Below are 24,076 nucleotides of genomic sequence, written 5' to 3' on the forward strand. Positions count from 1 at the left end.
CACTTTTTTGAATAAAGGTAGATATTGAAAAGTGGAAAAATTAAACACGATAGGAAAATATAAAGTTGATAATGTTTATAGCAAAACGAAACGTCACAAGTGATTTTGACATCACCTTTATAAAACCGTTAAAATATATTATTATAAAATTAAAAAGAAAAACGAAAAATATCCTAACTTTTTGCATGTAATGTTATATTTACTTAAAAATAGTAGTTTTTGTAATATTGTGTATCTAAAATATATAATATTTTATCGTAATTCCTAAAAATATTGAGATAATGAACTTTATCGTTAACTCACCCTGCACAATATTGAATAATTAACTATTTAATTATGCAGAACATCTGACAATTAATCTAGGTAATCAGAACTCCAAAGCAATAATACTTTCTTTGCCACTAACATACTTTCTATTAACAAAAGCATTAACACCAAAAATCAAACTTTCATTATCCAAAAATATAAATATAAAAAGAAATTCCAAAAAATATAACTGTAAAAAGTTCCATGAAATTTTTTCTTTTACTATTTCTTCTTGCTTTATTGCGAGTGACAATTTTAGTAAATTTTGCAGAAAAAAGACAGTATACAGGGTAACACAGACACACCGAAAAAGCTCTATATTTTGGTGTGCGATTTTCATTTCAATTTTTATACGTAATATGGGGGCAATGGTAACACAAATTTTGGAAAGATTTTTGTCAACATACATGGTGATTCAAACATATTTTTAAACAAAAGTTTTATATTTTTAACTGGAATTAATATATTCTTTTAACTCAGTAGATTTGCCATTAAATTGATGAAACGCCTAAAAGTCAGATCGTGATTTATATTTAAAAAAACACAGTTTTCTCATTAACTCGCTAATTTCATATAGAACAATAAGGATGCAAATAATGGAACATACCCTTTCAGGACTTTTGCGGAAGTTTACACGATCGCCATTCGTTTTGGCATTAAAAGACGTGTAAGTTTACCAAATTTCAGGAAAAACAATTTACCAATGTTCTTAAAAATAAAGAAAATATATATTTTTATTTTTTATCAAGGGCTGTAACTTCATCGGGAACCATTTTAAGTTTAAGACATACATTTATAGGAACTTATTATTTTATTTTTATTTGTAGAATCACCCACCGTTAGATACCACAAGATAGATACATTATTTTTTAATACCCTGTATAATGTGCGTTACCATTGCTCCCGTATTTTGTAAAAAAAATGAAATGAAAATCGCAAATCAAAAAAATAACATAGAGCTTTTTTGGAAGCCTGAGTCAATCTCTGTGACGATGGCTCTATTAAATCATTTTTCAAAAACTCTGACTAACTAACTAACTTCTTTTGTCTTAAAAATCAATATTTTAAAGTTTTCTGTTAACAGTGGCAATTCTTCAAGAAATTTACAAATATTATTAACCAACCTTAATGTTATAAATAATATTATTATATAATATTCTTCAAAATAAAGTGAAAAAAATCCAAAATGACCAAACTAATGACTAATATCCACAGCCGCTTCAAATCCACACCAAAACTATTTTTGACTTCGTCTTTGTTCTGTATTCGAGATCTTTGTGTGTGTGTTTTTTTTTTCTTAATATTCTCCCCTTGATAGTTTGTGGCATTAGGCCTCTAATAAGGTCTGGAAGGATAGTCGGAGGAAAAGGAGCCACTTTTGGAGAGTTTCCATGGCAAGTATTGGTAAGAGAGTCGACTTGGTTGGGACTGTTTACCAAGAACAAATGCGGAGGTAAGCTACCACTTTTTTAATTAATTTTTAGTTTTTTATTTTATTTTTTTTCGGTTAAATTTACAGTGTGGCTCTCTAAGGAATATATTCAGGCATGTTGATTAGTGTCTCCAAAAAATCCTATATGGGTGTTTCGCCACTGCAAGAAAATCTACAAAATAAAATAGTTATTTTGTGTAACCATCCCTGCGTTAATCCCAAACGGAAACTACTTGTCAGAAGTTAGATTTAAAGATATACAAATTTGCCTAACGAACAAAAAAAATGCTTAACGCTTCGGGAAGTTTATCTCTTTCCGTCGTCGGAATCAAGAAAATACAAAGAATAAAGAAAAAAACTATTTAAAATATTTAAATTCAACTATTCTAGAACTCTTTAGTTTTTTAAAAGTCTACAAAAACCGTTGACGTTCTGCAGGGGTGGATGGGGAAGTGGAAACCGGCCCGGGAATAACAGGCAACCGGCCCAAATCCGGCCCATAACGAAGAAACATATTTTGTTTATTAATATATAAGTAAGGGTGTTTTTCGTTCGTGCGTAAAAAGCTCTTTTGCCTCCGGTTTTTTAAAAAAATTGAAATTGTCTTGATCAAATTTTCACAAAGATCAATTTTACAGGGTTCTACTGCTTTATTTCCATTATCGATAACGGTAATTTGATCTTGAATAAGCTGCCTACGATTTTGAGTCACGATTTTGAGAAACTTTAAGACTTCCTGATTCATTCAGTTCAGCTGGCCCAATCCTTTGTGAAATACATGATTTTTAGTTTTTCAAGTATATTTTAGAATTTAGAATTTAGAATGAGTGGGAGGGGGGTTAATCACTGCGACCTTACAGATCCATTGTGTCCCCCTTTCTTGAGTCATAACTCATCATACAGTCCCAGGGCTTTGACAAAAGCCAGTATCTGGGACGGTTTTATAGAGGGTAGTTCTCCATCTCCAATATCAGTCGTACCAAAATTCATGGCACGAATGGTTGTCGTCTCGGCACACTCAGTGATGAGGTGTACTGGTGTTTCCCCATCTTCCCCACAGAATCTGCATTCGCCGTTTCTTCTTAGTTTCAATCTACTGAGGTGTTCATTGAGGAGACAGTGTCCTGTTAAAACCCCGTGACAATCCGAAGATTGTTCTTACTTAAACCCAGGAAGATCTGTGATTTTTCTTGATCATAAGCCCTCAGAAACTTCTTCGAGTGTCTTAGACCGTTGCAAGATTTCCATTCCAGGTTGCGGATGGAATCTTCCAAGTTCTTGAGTTCCGCCTTGAGTTGGTTACCACTTGGAAAGCAGAACGGTTCTGGTCCAGTTAGTGGAGTGTTCGCTCCTTTCCTAGCTAGATTATTTGCTTTTTCATTGCCTTCTATCCCTTGGTGAGCAGGCACCCAGAGTAGGAGGACTTTGTTTTCTTTGCCTAATTTATTCAGCTTCTCTATGCATTCTTTGACCAATTTCGAATTGATTGATACTGAGTTGATCGCTTTTAACGCTGCTTGACTATCAGACAAGATGGCTATCAACGACATCGCAAATCTAGACATTAGCGGTAAAATCTGCCTCTTTGCGGACAATACTAGTTTTACTTGGAGCGGCCCAGATGTTGCGGCACTATATGATACTATATCCAGTGACTTACGCACCATTAAGTCTTGGTGCGATTCGAATCTCCTATGCCTCAACCTACCAAAAACTAAAGTTTTGTCATATAAAAGTACTATACAACCTTTTGTACTTAATAACACCACTATTGACGTCGTGGACTCTGTGAAATTCTTAGGACTTGTTGTAGACAACTCGTTAAAATGGGACTTTCACATCGCAGCTCTATCAAAGAAACTAAGCGCTGCCTGTTTTGCGCTAAGATCACTTTCTAAGGAACTTAACTTCTCAACCTTTAGAATAGCTTATTATGCCCTTTTTGAGTCACATCTTCGTTATGCCCTTACATTCTGGGGTACTTGCTGCGCAACAAAATTTGATCGTAATTTCAGACTTCAAAAGAGAGCAGTTCGATATTTATTGGGACTGAACAGTAGAACTCACCGCCAGAATTTCTTTAAAAATTTGAAAATACTGACTCTTCCTTCTTTATTCATTTTTGAATCCGTTTGTTTAATCCGCAAGCACATATCTGCTATTCCCGAAAGGCTCTCTCATCTCATAACTATCCACTTAGGAATGCAGAGCACGATCTTTATCTGCCAACCCCGAGCTCAGAACTAGTTAAAGGTTCAATACTGTACAATGCCAAAAAAATGTACAATCGTCTGCCTTTGAATATCAAGTCGCTTTCATTCTTTCCCGCATTTCGCAAAGCTCAAAAATCATACCTACTGGAGAGTAAAAACACACAGTATAGAAAGCTTATTTTTAAAGTTATATCTTCATCTGTGTCATTTTTAGGCGTTCTAATCAGTGACAAGTACGTGATGACAGCCGCTCACTGTCAGCCAGCCATATTCGCCTCTCTGATTGCCGTGTTCGGAGAGTTTGACATTTCCGGCGACCTGGAAAGCAAGAAACCCGTAAGCAAAAACGTCAAACGAGTGATAGTTCACAGGAAATACGATCCGGACACTTTCGAAAACGATTTAGCGCTGCTCGAATTGGAAAGCCCTGTTAAATTTGATGCTCACATCAGTAAGTTTGTTTTAATCATTTTTTTTACCCTTTTAACATGTTTTTTGGTGAAAATATTAGGTTTGTTCCAACGTATGAGAAAACCGTTCTTGGCACGGTTACGCTTATACGCGATAGAGAAAATGCGTTCCATCAACGAGAGAATCGTTTAGATTAACGGTGATTATTACTTATTAACAGATGACGACTTAGCCCTTCTAAGAGAATTTGCTGCTTGTTGCCCTAAGCCCACTGGCAGACGTTGAACAATAAAGCACTGGAAATAAGCACTTTGGTCCTTTAGTTTTAAAATACCTAGTAAACAAAACAATTTCAAAGTTTTAAATTCAAAGTTAGGTTAAGTTTAACTATAAATGAAGAGAGTTAATACCACCTCACGTAAAGGAAATAACACCTGGCCTTATTAACGTCCATGCACGCTATTCGGTTTAGCGATATCTCTCTATTACGTTGTTTATTGTTATTTTACGCGAGTTTATTTTTGCGCACAGGAAATTTTACTCGTTTGCACATCGTCATAAAAAACAATTTTCGTACCACGAATTAGGGATAAGATTTTTATCTGTATACATATAGTATACCTAATCTGTGGCATCATATTGTAACCATGTGTATGTAGTTTGCAATTGCTGTCCTCCTTTCACGCAGTTGAGCAGCTCTGAACTGTTCAAGAACGCGATACTTTCACTCCATTCAATTGAGTCATAAAGTTCCAGAACTGTTCCGCGCCATATGGCGGCACGAGGCTATCGCGCACAGCTCCTTTCAGAACCGTTCTCGAGTAGCCCCAGGGCGTAAAGCCCGGAACTCGAAGTTCGCGAATGGAGGACAGCAAATGCCACCTTGTTCCAATTACTGTTCTAGAGTAGTACAAAGTTCTGTGTTGGTACAAACCTATTGTTTAATCTATTCCTACAGTGATCAAAAAGAGTCTGAAAATATACTAATTAAATTGATGTTTTTAAAGTTCCTATATGCCTACCAAGGGATAATGAAGATTTTACTGGAAGGATGGCCACTGTAACAGGTTGGGGCAGATTAAGATATGGTGGAGCTGTACCATCAGTCTTGCAAGAAGTACAGGTACTAAGATATTCTTTATTATATTATAATTATTAACTTATTAGAATGTGTTACTCTTCTATAATATATCAGAAACATCATTCTTCAACAAGGTGCCCGGTGGCGTAGAGGTACAGGCTCTCGTCTACCAATCTCAAGGTGTGGGTTCGATTCCCACACCCGGCATTTCATCAGCCGACTATTTTTATTAAAATAAAAATAGTTTGGGTACCTAGGTCGACTCAGCCTTAAATGAGTACTTGGGATTCACAATCCTGATGTAATAATAGGCGGTTGAAGCGTAGTGCTAGCCACATTACCTTCCTTGTATACCGAACGGCTCTAGTATAGCAAGCTGTACCTTGCTACTCCCAAGGCGTTAAACGCTATATACGGGAGCTATTATTATTATTATCATTCTTTAACAGGTTCCATTAACTAAATAGAGTTCATAATAAAGGAATATTTACAATTAATAACATAACCCTGAACAGTTGAACTAGATCATTTAGTTAAACTAAATCTCAGACAGGCTGACGGTAACGCCAGCTACATCTCGGACAGGTTTTGTTCAATGAAATCGCCCATAAGGTTGCGGATCTTCTTATTCCTTCAATCAACGGTTTAATTATATATTTAATCTACGACAATGTCATTATGACACATTTAACATTGTTATTTGGACGTCATTATGGCTTTCATAATAGCACTAGTGCTATTCATAGAAAAATGAAACAAGTTTAGATTGGAAAGCCCGTCAAAATTTTGGGTCCCGAAATTATATTGGGTCGCGACCGTTGTACGCGATCTGGCGCTGCTATAACGGTTGCTAAGAACAACCGCAAAGACAAACAGAAATAATTTTCTCTCGTCAAAGTCAGAATCTTCAAAAATTATAAAATCTTTAATTTTTTCATCGATCTTTCATTTTCAAAGTAATTATTGCTATCTTGTAAGTTTAATTTAAGTTTTATTTACTCCAACCCGTGATAATTGTGAAAAAGTGGCATTAAAAACTTAAAAAGCTGTGCTGTGAACTGCAAAAACCATCGTGCATCGTGGCATAACGTCGGTTTCCAATGTTTCATATATTATATAAGGTATTTCATATATGTCCTTATATAAAATAAAGTTTCTTGTATGCAACGCACTGTATTTTATTTATAAAATTAAAAGAAAATAATCATAAATTTGAATAAACAATATTTGGCGATATAATTCCGGAAAAAGCCGAACCGCTCCGAAATTTTCAAAAGCTTTGGGTCGCGACCGTTGCAAGAATAGCGCCAAATAGAGTTTACATTGTCCTTATGGGCACTTTCCAATCTAAACTTGTTTCGTTTATCTATGGTGCTATTATGAATTCATAATAACACGCAAATTTTAAAATAAGAAACAAGCAAAAAAAGGTACCTAAATACGTTTATTTATTGTAAACATTACTTATAATATCAGTACAATGGGTTAAATTAATTCCAGACGATGACAGGTGAGTTGAATTTTTAGATAGTAAATTTATTTCCTGAGTGCTTGAACTTGTTGAAGACCCATCATTGCCAGAAATGTTACCCAAAATATTACATGACACTTTTTTCTTATTTTCTTTGGAATTTTCTATATAGCTCTCTGCCACTGTGTTAGAGCGCCAACCACCATGTCTTTTAACAGTTAATAAATCCACTCCTGAATCTGCAAGCAACCACGCAGACGATCTACGGAAACAATGTCCAGTGTATTGTTGTGGATTTGGAAGACTTAGGAACAATGCTATTTTATACGGCATTTTCCCTAAAGTATTAATGCCAACGGGTTGCTTAATACATTTTCCATTTCGGTACCCCACAAAAAATCGAGTATGCTTTGTGTTGCTTGGCCGCATAGCTATATATCTTCGAACTATTTCCACCATGTTTATTCCTTCAACATTCCCTTTCGTTATAAAAAAATCTCGTGATATCTTTGTTTTCGTAAATGGAATAATAACATGAATGCATTGTCCTTCATCTTTAACATTTTGCAGCTGCAGATTTGTCAACTCGATACGCCGGCAGGCTCCCGCAAATCCCACTATCAATGAAACTTTTGTCAGGAAATAAGTTTTATCATCAGCTTCCAACAAAAAACGAGTTATGTCTTCTTTTCTTAAAATTCCCGATTTTTTTGACCGAAATCCTTCCGATTTTCTTTTTAGAAATGCAATTAAATAGACGTACTTACTAATATCTGTATTTTTTTTCACTGATATAACTGAACGTAGCATGGAATAATATACCCAAAGTGATGAAGCCTTCCTATGTTTTGAAAGATGTTCAAAATATGCCAGGAGAACCTTTTCCTTACTACTATTCTTGATTCCTTTCCTTTTACACCAATCTTCAAGTTTTACATAGGCTTGCTCGTACGTTTGTCTTGATTTTTCGGGAATTAGGAAATCGACAACGTTTTGCGCAATGCCTTCAATATCCGAAGGGACATTTTCAGAATCAGAATCACCCATATTAATATTATTTTTTGCTTTTTACTAAAACTGAACGTTTAACACAAAATTGAACATCAATAATTGAGTTGTCAAAGTCAAAATGGAAACAATCAACAAGCACGGTTACTACGGCGTCGACTAATATGGGCACCTGATAATTTTGAATTTTAATTTTTATGAGGATATCTCTGATATTTTAAATTAAATCAAATCTCCCCTCGTGTCGCGTCGTAGATTAAATTTTGAATGATACACGTTCGATACGAACTTTTTAATGAAACTTGATGTTCGTATCGAACTTGTATCATTAATAACTATAGAAGACATAAGACGTAGACATTTTTGTGAGTTGTTTAAGGTTTCACTTGATACATTTGAATACGATTTGAATGTTTGCAGTTTTTATGACGTTTTCTGAATTTATTTTCCATAGTCTTTCATTCAACGATTGAAATATTTTTCTTAACCTGATAAAAAATGTATTGGAAATAAATTTTTGGGCTATTTTTTAAGGCAAAATATGTTTTAGGTACCTATAATGGAGAATCATATATGTCAAGACATGTACAGGACTGCTGGTCATTCAAAAGTAATACAAGAGTCGTTCCTTTGTGCCGGGTACACGACAGGAGAGAAAGACTCATGCGAGGTAAGTACCATTATGACTTGGTGGACGGAAAAAGGACTCTAGGGTGGGGATCCTTGACAGTTCTGTTTGACGATTCATTTGACACATTTGAATTTGATTTGAAATTTTGTGGATTTGTGGACTCTAGTGGAGTTTAGTCTTCTATTTAGCTACGCTAAAGGGATCTTTGACCTAGTTCGCCATCAGAGGATTTAGGTTTTTGGTAAGGTAGTCTTCCCCCCCTTTTCTCCAATTAATAATTAGGTATATTTCAGACTAATATTTTTCGATCATACAGTATTATCGTGATATTTAACAACAATTTAGGAGAAAATTTAATCTTCATGTTTTACATAAATCAGTAGTTTCCTTGGGCATAGAGTGAAATTTTGCCAATTATTATAATTGGTTGAACTGCTGAAAGCTGTCAGACCCGTATCAAAACGCGGAACAAAATAAACCTTTTTGAGGCTTTACTTAGTTGATATGTAAACTTTTGTAGACTAAATTAACCTTGTGTTTTGAACTTTGTAGCTTCAATAATAACGTTTTATATACACTCAAAGAGATTATAGAGTTTAACACAACTATAACAACATGTTTGGCTAACAGTAAAATTATTATTTAGTTTTATTATCAAAAATATAAAGGGTTATTTGCCACATTATTTTATATTGATAGCGTTTCATGGCCTAACTCCGGTTGTCTTACCCTATTTCGGATTGTCTCGACCTACTTTTGTTTCTTAAAAGCGCCTAAAAACTACTCGTAAAATTGCGGAGAAAGGCGTATGGATTTTTTTTGGCGTTCCTTGTTGTCTCGTTCAATTTCGTTTTGTTTTCAAAACGTGGCGGTATCTATACCCGAGGCAAAGAACTTTTTATACATCTAGCTGATTTGGCAACCATGAAAATAAAAACGTTTTTTAGAATATTTTTTATAAGAAACATGTTTCAGACTTTATTCAGATAATCTAAGAAGTTCATTTTAAGGTAAATTAGACTATAAACAAATTTGTGACTGGATAGTTGACCGAAACCAAAATTTTTAACTTTTTAACTATAACAATTTTAGTAAGTACTTTTATTTGATTTTTCTTTTTTATTTACAGGGTGATTCTGGTGGACCTCTGGTATTACAACGACCGGACACGAGATATGAACTGGCCGGCACAGTATCGCACGGTATCAAATGTGCTGCACCGTATCTACCAGGCGTATACATGAGGACAACGTTCTTCAAACCTTGGATAACCAGTATAACAGGCATTCAATAGAAATAACAGATTTAAATTTGTATAGTATTAAAGATTAAAATGAGATTATTTTTGTTAATTTTGCTCAAGAATTTATAAGAAAAGAGATCAACCATTAGAGCAGAAACCATAAAAATTCAAATATATTTAGACAAATGGTTTGTTCCAACATAGCAGAGAAAAACCGTTCTTGGTACGGTTACGCTTTTTTTTTCGTACTAAATAATCAGTAAATATATCTAATAAAATACAAAATTTGTTATTAAAACTTATAATTAAAAATTAGGTTTTGAGTTTGATTAGTACAACGGTACAAATTTCTGTGTTGGAACAAACCCAATTAAACAATTTACAGCCTATTTATTAGACAGCCAGTCGACTTAAGGTCATTTACCTAGCCTGTTCTTGTATAAGTCTGACAAACGGATCTGAAACAATAAGGCAACGGTAAGGAAAACGCAGTTTTTAAAAAACATGGCCGATTTCGTTCATAAAATATCCAGAGACGCGCGGTTTTTTATCAAAATATGTTAAATTGTATATACAGTTTGTTTAGCAATTTGCTAAATAACAAAACAAACAAAACAAACAACGCTTTATTGTACAAATAGCCAAAACAGCTTCATCGACAAAGCACTCACAAACAACAAAATCACAAAAAAAATACAAACAACAAAAAATACACAATACAAATACAAAAAAAAAATTTAAGTCTTTAAAATTACAAAAAGAATATACATGGACAATTTTAGAGAAATTAGAGAAATAATAGTAATATTTGCGAGAAGCATGTACTAATTATTATAAAATATATTATAATAACACCGCCACTGGATATTTTAATACTAGTCAATATTTCCACTATTTCCAGGGAGGATCATAAAGACTTCGAAAAGACCCTGCAGCTCAGAAACGAAGAGGGCTATGAAAATTTTGTTTACGGCATCTTCCGTTTGACAAAAAAATGGGACAGATTTGTGAAAACCGCACCGTTCTATCTTCACTAATAACGGAGATACCGTATGATTTCAACTAAAATGGGACACCCTGTACAGGGTGGACCATTTTGGTTGTTTCTATAGGATACCTAGGAAACCGTGAGAAATATTCAAATTTTGATACTGCAGCCTCGGGTTCTTTTTTTGAAAAAATTACAAATGGCTATCTTGATCGGTTTCGAAGCTACAGGAGGATTCTCAAATTTTGTACGTTTTGAAGATGTTCGATAGTTTGTTTATTTCAGCAACCACGGAAAAATGAATTATACATTCTAAAGGCGCTTTTCTGGGTAGAATGCAGTGGCGTAGTCAGACTTTTTTCGAAAAAAATATTTTTTGAGATATTAACTATACTTATGTTTTTTTTTAAATAGAACCCCCTGTATATTTTTAAATTTTCTTATTCAGCTTGGCCTGGGCTTCTCGAAAATATATAACACTCTATATATATTTTCACTATTAATCTCAATATTTCAAATTTTTAGGTACGCAGAGTTCCGTATAAACGGTCGTAACTCGACAGGGGTGGTACTCTGTAACTAAATAGCTATCGGTAAAAACGAAGAATACTGTCGCTTGCCAGTTAGTTTCTACGGCCAAGGTCAGTATTCTTCATCGCTACCGATCGCTATTTAGTTACAAAGTTCCACCCCAGGCCGTCTAATGAATAAGCTGAATTAACGAATGAAAATTTGCATTTGTTTAAATTATAATATGGTTATATTCCTATTTTCTTTTGTTTAAAATGTGATTAAAAACCTTAAAGTTGTTGTACAAAACAAAAAACTACCATATTTAGCCATAAACCTTAGATTTTATCAAGGATGTTGTGGTTGTAATAAATAAAATTATATTTTTATTTGAACTGTTTTATAGATAAAACTTTCAAATATTAATGATGGCTAATAAGAAAACGACTTGTAATTAATGTACATTAGTATTATATATTTATTTTATACATTATAATTGTTTAAGGATGTACGTATGTATCAATATAAAAGACATGTTAAAAATTATACTAGTTTTATTTTCAACAAAACATTCTTTTTGTTCAATGAAAACTTCTTGTCGTTGAAATTAGTTCAAAAATTAGGTAGGTATTTGACAACTTGCATCAGCGTATTAAAGTTATGTGATGAATTTTGTACGTGTATATATAAATAGTTAAAGATTGGAATAACAGTATTTTATCAAATAAAATATAAGTGTCTGCTATTTCCAGAGAGTATAGAAAAGTGTATATCTATTTTGAGATTTTTCTTATAGATAAAAACAACTTTATATAGGTTAATATCAATAGAAAATGTTTGAGGATATTTCTATTACCAACGAAAAAGGTTTTCACGGCACTTTTGCCAACTTTTTTCGCCATTTCAGTATGATACAGCTATTCTGAGACGCGTGCTTGGAATATCTTGGGTAAAATATACGATTATCTTGGATATTTTTAGGTTTTTCTTTATTTGGACGCCAGGAACAGTAAATAAATAAGTAAGACCTTAGGAACATATAATATATAAAAAATGACGGTTCGTTAATTTAATATAATGCGCCATCATATCCATGTTTTATTAAGAAAAAAAAACATAAAAAGAAAGTTACCAAAACATATAACCAGACATAAACGGCGAAAGACTATTTAAGACTCGCTCTGTAAGACTCGCCATGGTTATAGTATTTCATTCAACTATAGAGATTTGTTTGCTATAATTTTCTATTTAGTAGTACTGAAATAGTACAGGTAAATATTTAGACTTTATATTATCATAACTTCTTGGTACACGATTCACATTTCCTTTTTTTATTTTAATATTTTAATTTTAGAAGCATTTATTAACGCATTTAAGACTCGCTCTGTAAGACTCGCCATGGTTATAGTATTTCATTCAACTATAGAGATTTTTTTGCTATAATTTTCTATGCAGTAGTACTGAAATAGTACAAGTAAATATTTAGACTTTATATTATCATAACTTCTTGGTACACGATTCACATTTCCTTTTTTTATTTTAATATTTTAATTTTAGAAGCATTTAATAACATACAGAAAAAGTAAGAATTAAATAAATATAAGAATCATATTAAATATATATTATTTCATTTAATTGAAGTTTTTTTTTGTTACACAAAGATTATTATTACTTGCTTTTTTTTAGTTATTACAAAGATTATTTAACACTGATGATTATTAGAAAAAAAATTATTATTAAAATATGCATTTTCATCTCAAAAATCATTTTTTTATTCTACGCAACTGGACCCAAATATTTCCTATGACGTTATTTCCAATTCGCTTCAATTATACACTTCATATCCCACAGTGACAATTTTCACCAACTGAACAATAACTAAAATTGCAAAAGAACAGAATTAATATTTAAGGTATATTCACACATGATAGATACGTCTCAGTCAAGTCAGTCAATATCTGTAACAGCTATTCATACTTATTAGAGAATAATTGTCCTCCAACTGAGTTAGTTGTACTGGATTTCTCTAAATATTTGCACAATCAGTAATTTTACAGATAAAGTAGGTATTATCTGACAAAGATGGAGATGCTTCCAAAACCGAAGCAGAAACAGGGACAGGACAGACAGAAATCTACGCTTTAGAAAGATGCATTCAACTTACGATTATATACAGGGTGGTCCGAATTGTATTCCGGAAACTTTTTTCAACCTTTATTCTCCACACATTCACTCCTATCTTTCTCAAGTCCTCTACAACATCCTTTTTCAATCTGGTGCTCGATCAACCCCTCCTTCTCTTTCCACCTGTTTCACGTTTTATTATCATACTAGTAATTTGCCAGCCATTCCTTTAATGTGTCCTAGCCACACACGCTTGTGCTCTTGCTATTCCCGTTATACTCGGTGTCCGATGTAGTTGCTTTAATTCTTCATTTGTTCTTCTAGTCCATATGTTGTCTATCTTCTTTCCTCCAAAAATCTTCCTCAGTATTTTTCTTTCCCAATTCTCTAGCCTCGAACTTTCTGTTGTATTGAACGTCCACGTTTCACATGCATACAGCACTATTATTCGTCGTATCATTGCTGATTGATGCTTTGGACGTTTTTTTTTGGAAATTGAATTTAAATTATTTGTATCGGTTTATTGGGAATTTTAATTTATTATAGACCTAGATCTCAGTTATTTAAATAAAAACGTATTACAATATTTGAAAGAATGCGACGCATCAATGTTTCGCTGCTGATCAAATTAGAATCAGCGGTATATTTTTCATCGTAACAGAAACTGTTTGACGGAACGGAACTGTGACGCGACTGACTATGTGTGAATAAGCCTTTCACTAAAAACTTTAGGGTAAAACACACAAAAAAGTTACCAGGCCAATTTTGTCCCTATTTCCAGAGCGCAAAAACAGATTTTTTCCAGACATTTTCCGAGTTTAAAAACGGTTTTTTTTATTTTCTCGCTGTGCCTTTTTGTAAAGTACCCCCTGGACGCCACACTGCCCCCACTTCTCTGGTTTTCCCCCACCACCCGTTTTTAACCAACTAATGTTCTCCCCCCACTACCCTCTACGGACCTCAACTGTTCTTGCATCGGGATGCGCCAGAGGGGATCCATTGATAAAATCCTGCGATAGGGTCATTTCAGTTTTTTGTACTAAATTTGTACTAAAATGCGGTACATTTTGTTAATTGTTTTTTTCTCAATCTAGATTTATTTACTTACTACAACGACCAGCAAACGTATCTAGAAGAGGCTATACTAGACGAAGTAGTGGTGATCGGATCGCAACATAACGATCTACAAAATGTGGAGGAGTGAGTCATGGTGTGAGGAGGGTCATGGTCAGGTCCTCAGAGTAGGAATTGACCTCAAATCCAAGGAGGCAAAAGAGAAAGAGGGACATATTCTCTATTATAGATACGGGACAACACCGGTATCAGGTCTAAGGTGGAGAAAATGGAGACAGATCCTCCATCCTCCACCTCACGGGTTCCTCAGCCGGAGGCAAACTCCTCGACTGCGAAGGGCGGCACGGAGGGCCAAACTCCAACCGCAGAAGGGTGTGTACCCTCGGAGGAAGAACTACAGGAGAGGAGGTGGGAAATACCCCTCATACCCCTTATACCCCCATAAAACCCATTATACCCCTCTACAACAGGGGTATGATGGGTTTTAGACTATGTGATGACTCAAGGAAGGGGGGCACCTTAGATCTTAAAATCTAAGGTTGCAGTGATTAACCCGCCCTTTTACTCATTTTACATTCTACATCCACTTCAACTAAATATGTTACATAAAGGTTGGTCCTAGCCTCCTTCGTTAGTTCCTGAAATACAGGGCGAATTCGAGATGCGCAGTAGTGCACGGAACTTCTACCGGCAGCCAGACGATCCGCACTCTGTTCAGGAGAGCATAGCTAAAGATGTATTAAAGAACCAGCTTCCTTAAAATTCTGTCTCAAAAATGTTGCTAGCTGTTAGACTATAAGTATAGTCTGTGAAACGAATAACTTTGAATTTGACAGTTCCCGCGGGCTTTTCTAGTGTTAATTTTATTAGGTTAGCAACTTGCAGCCATGCTGACGCAATGCCGTCTCTAATAGAACAGCCTCGGAGCAAGATTTATGACGTCACGCTAGTTAGATACTACATATTAATAAATATATTCTAGAATAAATGGAAGACATAATTATTCCTCGTATTTTTGGTTTGTATTTTAAAAATGATATACATAGTTTACATGAAATATCACAACCTATTTATTTTAGTAATAAATAAATAAACTACGAACCATACAAATGCAGCAAATGTTTTACAATATACAAATAATGAATAGGTACATAACATAATGGGTAAAATGTAAAATATATTTTAAATTTTGTGGTTTGAAAATCGATCTAATTTAACAAAAAACATTCAATATCTACTAATAGTGATGTATTATTATTTGCATTCACAAAATTTATATGTATATTTTGCAAGTATCAATATTCGAAAAATTATATTTGCAAATAATACAATATCATAGAAAAAACAGCGTCAGCGATGGCTATGAAATAAAGATGGCTGTCATTATATATGTAAAATGATTCTAAAATTTTTGATTTTCTTGGAATTTAGGTTCGGGAAAAACGCTGATTATTATTATATAAACGCTGTTTTCATTTGGGTTTTCATTATTTTTTTTTTGTTTTAAAAAAACGTTTTAGTATAACCAAAAATACGAGGAACGATTATGTTTTCCGTGTATTCTACAACATATTTATTAATCCGTAGTATCTAACTAGCGTGACGTCATAAATCTGGCTCCGAGGCTGTTCTATTAGAGACGGCATTGGTCTGATAATTAGAAATGTCAAAAGCTGATGACATTTTAGTTTTGACAATTATGACATTTCGTGTAGATTTTTGCAAGAAGAGTAAGAACTGTCACTTGTTTTATCATTTTTCTTTTCTATTTCACGAAAGTAAAAAGGGTTACCTATCTGATTCGTTCAGGCACTCAATTTAAAGGATATCAGTAACTTTTCTGATAGAGGGATTTTATATTTGCCATGTTGGTAAAAAATAACGGTCAAAATTCAAAGTTATTCATTTTCTAGACTATAAAACAGTGAAATCGATATGGAAATGACACCAATCACAAGCAAATCGTATATCCGATGAACGGAGGCATGTAAATGCAATAAATTTAAAAAAGCAGTATAGCTTGTATATTTATATAGTGTGTCTGAAATGTCTTCCAAGTCTCTCCAACGAGTCGTCAAAGATTTTGACAGACGACATCCAAAAAATGACAGAAAATACAATTTCCGGTGAAATAAAATGATAGACACAATTGTCACTGTCAGAGATCCACCCGTTAGACAGACTTAGAGCGCTTTCACACACACCGGGATAATCGGTGCCGGTGCCGCTGCTCAAATCGATTGCAATATAAATAAATTAGTTCCTTCACATATACTCCGATACAATAAAATTAAATACAACTGTCGGAACGTTTGCAAAGTCGTCGCCGGCTCCGGCACCGATTTTGCCGGTATGTGTGCAAGCGCTCTTACGCTGTATTCCGTTGCAAAACCAGGCGAACCAGACTGGTAAACTACGGTAAAGAGCGGTTCTTGAAAAGTATCGGTTTGATACGGAACGGTTGGGTAAAATATTGGAAACGTCAAATGTTGACGTTTTCTAAATTTCAATACGTCTATTATAAAATGTATCTTTTATGCATTTTTAATGTGCCTATTTTCTGCTTTTACATTTGCTTCTTCTTTTCAATGGAGTTTAATAATAAAAAGTACTTTATTAATAAACTGTTAAACTCGTTAGACAGCTCAAGTGAAGATTTGCAGGTCCAATATTAAAACAGATCATTAATAAATAAACAAATCTAATCAATATTTATATTTTTATAGCTTAAAAAACATTCACGATTACTTATTGTCTTGTTTTTCATGTTTTCTTTAAATATTCCTGACTTTAAGAAACAATAGTTAATGAAATTTATTTACCTTTACTGCCTACTTCCATTGCTTTTGGATGCAAATACAAAATATTATTACAAATTTTAGAAATTAAATAAGAATTTTACTGGAACTTCTAATATTTGCTTGATTTCTGTCACATAAATGATATTAATTGACAAACAAACCCAGAAAAACCAGCCTTCTCGCTCTGGTTAGCTTGGTGACAGTTATAACCGAATTCTTCAGGAATCGTGTTCCGTAATAAGAAAACTTTCAGGAAGCCTATAGAAACGGAACATAAAGCCATAACCAAGGTAAGCAACGGAATACATCCTTAAACATATCTGTTTCTTAAACTGTGTTCAACACAAATATGAATCTTGGATAAACTTAGTATAACAAACACCACCAGAAATTTGTTATTACCTCAGTAATTTCAGTAGGCCAGTAAAAAAGAAGAGTAAATTCCAGTACTCTCCACTCTTTTTCATTAAACCGTGCAATTATTTCTCGTCGTACCAACCCTGACCAAACCTACCCCCACGCGTTTTACCTTCAGCGCTCGTCCCGAAACGAAGAGTGACGAAAACGACCGAGCGATTGCCATATAACCCAAGACCTGTATGGATCGCCTCGTGAAAACTGCATCCGCTTGGTGACGTCCACTTCGGTCGTAGCTCGAATCGTCGCATTGCCAGTCGGTTGATTTCGTCACAGTTCGTCGTGCGACTGCGGCGGCAACGGTGATCAAAGAGGCACAGAAAGAAGACGATCGAGGGTAAGATTTATTTTAATTTGTAATATATCTATAACATTTATCGGGATCAATTAAAAATCTTTTATAAGTATGTTGTTATTTTTCATTTCATATTTACAAATAATTTTATTTTTAATATCTGAATGTTATGAATGAATAATTCTTTTTTGAGTAAATACTTTAGTAAATATGTAAAAATACCTATTTTCTATTTAGTTTCAGTATTAAATAGAATGTCAGAATTGGGAAGGAATAAATATATTAAATTGAAAAAAGTTATAAGATGTGTATCATAATTTATTATGTTATGACACAATATATGTAGAAATACAAGAACTGTTCTGAAATCAAAACTATTTTAGGTATTTACTTTATATGGTATTACTGTGCTATAACTATAGTGATCATAAATCTTACAGGGTGTTCAAAATTCTACGCTAAACTTTCTAAATTATATAATAATTTTCTTTGTTTTTTTAAATAGTTAAAACTTATTATTTTTTATTAGTTTGAGAGTTAAAAATGAACATTTTCTGCATTTAAAGTATTTCAATATGTTTAATGGTTTATACAGGGTGTTTCAAAAAGCATGTGCCATCTCTCCTGGGGAGATTCCTCAGGTAAATTAAGATATATTTTTCATATTAACATAGGTCCTGTTCTGTTTCCTTTCGTAGCTACAGGGTGTTAAAGACTTATAATTTTTTCGATTTGTTATAATTTTACCGTTCCAAATAAAATTTTGTGGGTAAAAGTTACTATAAATGCGACATATTTTAAAGCTTTCCAAAAAAAGACATGTGCGCCACTGACTTTTTTCTTTGAATATCAAAATTGTGTAGACGCTTTAATTTCAATTAAAAGTTATTTCTTGATATTTTGTCGAATTCGGTATCCTTGATGAGATAAACGCAATTTTATCTGAATTAATAAAATTAAAATAAAAATAAAATTAATAAATTAGGTACATATTTTCCCTAATTTATTATTAACTATTATTACTATTATAGTTATTATTACTATTAGTCCAACTTACAGCAATTTCAACTTCAACAACAAATTCAATTCAAACAAACAATAACTCGTGTCGTTCTAATCGTTCACACTCGTTGTTGTAATCATGTTCATAAACCCACTTGTACTGTAAATAACTATTATACTTAATAAAATATATAAAACTAGAGACTAAACTAAAGTCTTCTAAAAACTGCCACATATTAATTTTATTACACTTGACAGTTGCAGTAATTCAACAAAAAACTAATTTATTAAAAGTTGCGTCTCATACATTACGGAATTATGTTTTACCGCTTTCATGTCTGATTAATGAAACAAATGATATTGGGTGTTTGTCATGGCGTTTAATTAATTACAGTCCTTATTTATCTGTAATTCTTTAATATTCCAATTAAAGAAAAAACATTCTAAAAAAAGGTATTGCGAAACTAAAAAAAAAATTTCTTTGTAACATCCTACTGGATTCAGAATTAATGATTCTGTTTGTATTTTATGGATGGGGATATATTAACTAAAAAGTTAGTGTTATTTATGTTTTTTTTATTAACGAATACTTGTTTACTAGTATAGTGCTAAAATCGTTAAAAAAACTTGTTGCTTTTTCTTAACAAATTTGTAACAACAACTTAATTCGTACTAATTATTTACAGTTCATATCAAATCAACTTTTAGTCACGTGATTAAGCTTCACCGGCACAGCGTTGCTCACTATTACGTATTTTCTTTTAGTCAAAATATTTTAGAAAACAAAAATAAATTAATTATAAATATATAAACAGCTATTATTCTTAAATTGATTTTCTTAGAACATTAGGTTCCGAACACGCTGAATTATATATTTTTATTTAAATCTTTATTTAGTCTATAGACAAACGTTTCGGCCAACAATACAGCCTTCATCAGTGTTATATTTTTAATCGATTCTCAAAAAGAGAAGAAGGATAAGAATTCTCCTTTAAGAATATATCGATACAACCCAAGCAACACACTATGGTATATTATACGTTTAAACTGATCTAATACCGTCCGTCTTATCTAGGTAAACGACAAAGAATGTGAAACGTATAATAAACTGCAATATGTCCGCGACTTCAACGTATATATTTAAGGTACCTATATTCATTTTATAATCGTATATACCAATATTATACAAGATGGTAAACGTATATTAGCAATTTATGATATACTAGGATTACACGTAGACCCAATACGTGTATTAAATGTTCTTTTTCTTTATAAATTTATACGTGAAACAGAACCGTTTACTACTAATAATTATTTATTAAAACAAACATCCGATACGCTACTGAAGCAGGTAAGTCTGAAATTGACGTATCTAAATTCTTTGACATCTAATCTGTGACAAGTAGTAAATAAAAGAAAAATGCAAGAAAAAATATATAATTAGTTATTTTAAGTGAATTTTATAAATGATCGGTTTACTACACGTATTTATATTATATAGTCACTTACTAGCGAAAAGTTGTTCCATTATTTCACTCGATTTTTGCCGAGATCTACCGCACGGCACACAACCAACTATTTTAGAGTATTTTTCGATAAATCGCGATAGTATCACTGTTAATTTAGGTTCTGCCACAATTTCCATCTAGATTTACTACCTTTATACAACTATCAGTAGTAGAATAAATAATAAATAACGTAAAATAAGCTGCGTAAAGACTGACAAATCCACAAACTTTCAAATCAAATTCAAATGTGTCAAATGAATCGTCAAACAGAACCATGGTACAAAGAATACAAGGTATGATCGATAGCAGCGCCAATTTCGTTCAGTTCGCGCATACCACCTGTGACGTCACTAGGAAAATAATGAATAAATAAAAAATAAAGAAAGTTGACAGGAGATCTGCATTTTTTGGGGTTATGGTTAAGAATTGTTTATTTTTAAGACTTTTTAGTTCGTTTAATTTAATAATTACTAAAACCAGCAGTTCCAAAAATATATTTAAAAAAATAATTATCTATTAACATGGATTTGGACGATAGGTAAGAATACTGAATTTATTTCTATATTCGGTATAAAATTGTTTATTAGGTTTTTAGTTTGCGATGTTTATGGTAAATAATTTTCATTTTCATTGCCTCTGAATTCACATGAGGACAGAGTTGAGGATATCTATGGAAAAGTAACCACAAGAGGAATTGTTACATCATTTAAAAAATATTGGGAAGTTTATTGTTTCCCATCGAAAAGTAGAAAATGCCAATGCAGATGAACGTATTGTAATTGTGATAGAAGTAATTCTAAGGGTGAAGTTTATTATAATTAGTGGAAGTAATACCAAGGGTGAAGTTTATTATAATTAGTGACCTCTGCTTCTTTTTATATGTAGAAGTTTCTGGTTTTGAGAATAAATCGGTTGAACGACACCCAAAATTTAAAGGAAGTATTTGCATACCCAGAATATGCCCATCAAGGATTATATAGCTCAAATTTCCTTTAATGGTAGGCAATTATTCAATGCAAATTAACTTTTTAAGTGACTAAAATATTAAATAGTTTACAATATGGTATATCACTAAAAATATATTACTTTTAGGTACAATTAGGGCCCGATACATTTCAAAAAGTAGAATATTATTTTATATTAAATGAGGTATTGTACTAACAATCAATTTATATTAATAACGGAGATTAAAAAATAACAGAATAAATAGTTCTTTTTTATACTACAAAAATAAACTATAGAATACAACAGTATTTAAAAAAATAAATAAAAAGTTATGTCCCGCCCGAGATTCGAACTCGGGTCTCTCGCTTCCTAGCCCGACTCCTTACGCACTGCTCCACAGTAACTTGCTTAGCGATAATTCAATGACGGTATATAAACAAAAAAACAGGTTTATAACAATATCTTGACGATTTGAACTGGCGCGCGGAGCATGCTGACCAATAGCGCCTGTTATCACCTGTGACGTAGCGACCAACCTGCGCAATTACATACCTTGTATTCTTTGTACCATGAAACAGAACTATCAAGGATCCCCACCCTAGAGTCCTTTTTCCGCCCACCATGCATGAATACATGGATAGCATTATGCTCCTTCCTTAGTCTTGTTATTCAAAGATATTCCAGTTACATCTGCATTGGATCGTCTTCTCCTTAAAAATAAACCTAAAAAACCTTACCCTTGTAATTTTCTTTTCCCCTGTATGCAAACTAATGTAACATTGCTTCACTCGTCCACTGTATTTAGAGCAGGCACACAATCCCGCACTGGTCTCGCTATATATCTCTACTTTAGTACAATAGTACAATAATAAACCCTATTTTCCTTTAATTAAATTATCTAACTTCGTTACCTAGACTTTTAATTACCAATCTTCTGTTTATTTACTTTATTCATGTTTTAACCTTAATTTACTTTTAATTAAGCATTCGTAGTAAACAAATACTTCAAACCAAACAATCTAAAACAAAGATTGCGTGTGATAAAATTACGACTAGGTGGGTATTGAATTATTTTACTTTTATGATTATTTGAACTTTAAACTGTTCTTTCCGCTGATTCTTTGTGTTCTGGTGAGATACCAATGTTAAAATAGTCTTTGTTATCTTTACTTCAACAATTTTAACAAACTTATATTATAGGCTCGCTGCATTTCAGTTTATTTCAACAAATTCCGACCGGAGCGCTTCAACGGCAAAAATCAGAAATTCGTCGTCATGTTGATCGCATTAAAATAATATTAAAATCGCGGTATTGTCATGTTATATAAGTATTTTAGTTTGTTGCTAGTGTAGTTATTGAGACTATAAAACACTCAGGTACGAGGTTTGTGTGATGCTGTTTCGGGTAGTAAAAAATAAGTGAAAAAGAATTCAAACTTGGCGTCGTGTTGTGTTGTGATAATTTCAGATGTTAATCGAATTACCGAAAAAATGTCAACGCGTGAAGGAGAGCGTAATTAGGGCGTTGTTGGGTGCTGTTTGGTTGTGAGTTTGTATTTCCATAAAAGATAAAATTCATTTCCGCTAAAATTAATGTATACAAATGGGCTTTTAAGGTTTCAAGAATTTTAGCCACGCAAAGTGTACCAGCACGTCCTCGGGGAGAAGATACAAATAATGCTAACCGGAAATTTATCGCAAAATTTGGACGGGAGATGGGAGTTATATATTCTGCCTGCTTTTACAAGCTTTCTTTCACTTCCTGTTCCCTTTTTTATATATAAATAGAGGATTCTAGAAAATGTTTGTATTATAGCTGACAATTTCAGAAATGTTTTTTATTTAATATAAAATTAAAGTAAAATAATAAAAATATAATTTTATATTTTATACATTTTGTTTAAATCGAAACAAAGGTATAATATTCTCGTCCTGCTAAAGAAAAATTTGACTTAAAATGCTAACATCAATGCTTATTATGTTCATAAATTTCAATAATATTAAGCTCTGGCTTATAAAATCCGTGCATTAATAACAGAAATGTCGTGGGCGCGTATTAAATATTTAATTGAAATTTAATCAAATATACATCAAATTATTTTCGGGTAAGCTCTCATCCAAGCGAGAATACATAAATAATAAAAAGTTTCCGCTCATTAATAGAATTTAAATTAAATACAGGGTTGTTCACCACATACGACATGGAATATTGTAGCTAAAGGACTATTAGAGCTACAATTTAAAAATATTTTTACAAGATACAGAGTGTCCCAAATAAATAAAAAATATCAAAGTTGTATTTTTTTAAATGGATCACCCTGTATTATATTACATTTTTAGTTTCTACGATTAAAATAAAGGTTAATTTGATAAAGGTTTATTACACTTAAACCTTACCGTTTTTGAAATATTTTCAATTTTGTGAAATTGCAGTCAAAATTTTAAGGCTTCATTTCTCCAAGGGTATCAAAGTTTTTAATACTAAATATTTACTGAAGTTTATTTATTGATCAGTTATTGTGTTGCAATAATAAAAATTATACTACCTTATACAGAGTGTAAAATTTTATTTTAAATAATTACTAGCTTTAAACGGCAATAACTTGTTTAATTTAG

At 32.7% G+C, this 24,076-nt stretch overlaps 2 protein-coding genes across 2 annotated transcripts in view; both read left to right on the forward strand.

Annotated features, from left to right (window-relative positions):
* Positions 1-10,465, forward strand: part of LOC115884917 (serine protease lint) — a 51,719-nt gene extending 41,254 nt beyond the window's left edge. The window contains exons 8-12 of the mRNA XM_030903642.1: positions 1,625-1,759; positions 4,166-4,402; positions 5,370-5,485; positions 8,473-8,592; positions 9,683-10,465. Of these exons, the coding sequence (XP_030759502.1) occupies positions 1,625-1,759; positions 4,166-4,402; positions 5,370-5,485; positions 8,473-8,592; positions 9,683-9,847 (773 nt within the window). The 3' untranslated portion in view covers positions 9,848-10,465. The remainder of the gene's footprint in view (positions 1-1,624; positions 1,760-4,165; positions 4,403-5,369; positions 5,486-8,472; positions 8,593-9,682) is intronic.
* Positions 10,466-17,896: 7,431 nt separating this feature from the next.
* Positions 17,897-24,076, forward strand: part of LOC115884912 (ITG-like peptide) — a 51,462-nt gene continuing 45,282 nt past the window's right edge. The window contains exon 1 of the mRNA XM_030903638.1: positions 17,897-18,047. The gene's annotated coding sequence lies outside the window, so the exon portion shown is untranslated. The remainder of the gene's footprint in view (positions 18,048-24,076) is intronic.

This window comes from Sitophilus oryzae, unplaced genomic scaffold (assembly GCF_002938485.1).
Source record: "Sitophilus oryzae breed Bouriz unplaced genomic scaffold, Soryzae_2.0 scaffold_358_pilon_pilon, whole genome shotgun sequence".
Taxonomy (NCBI): Eukaryota; Metazoa; Arthropoda; class Insecta; order Coleoptera; family Curculionidae; genus Sitophilus; species Sitophilus oryzae.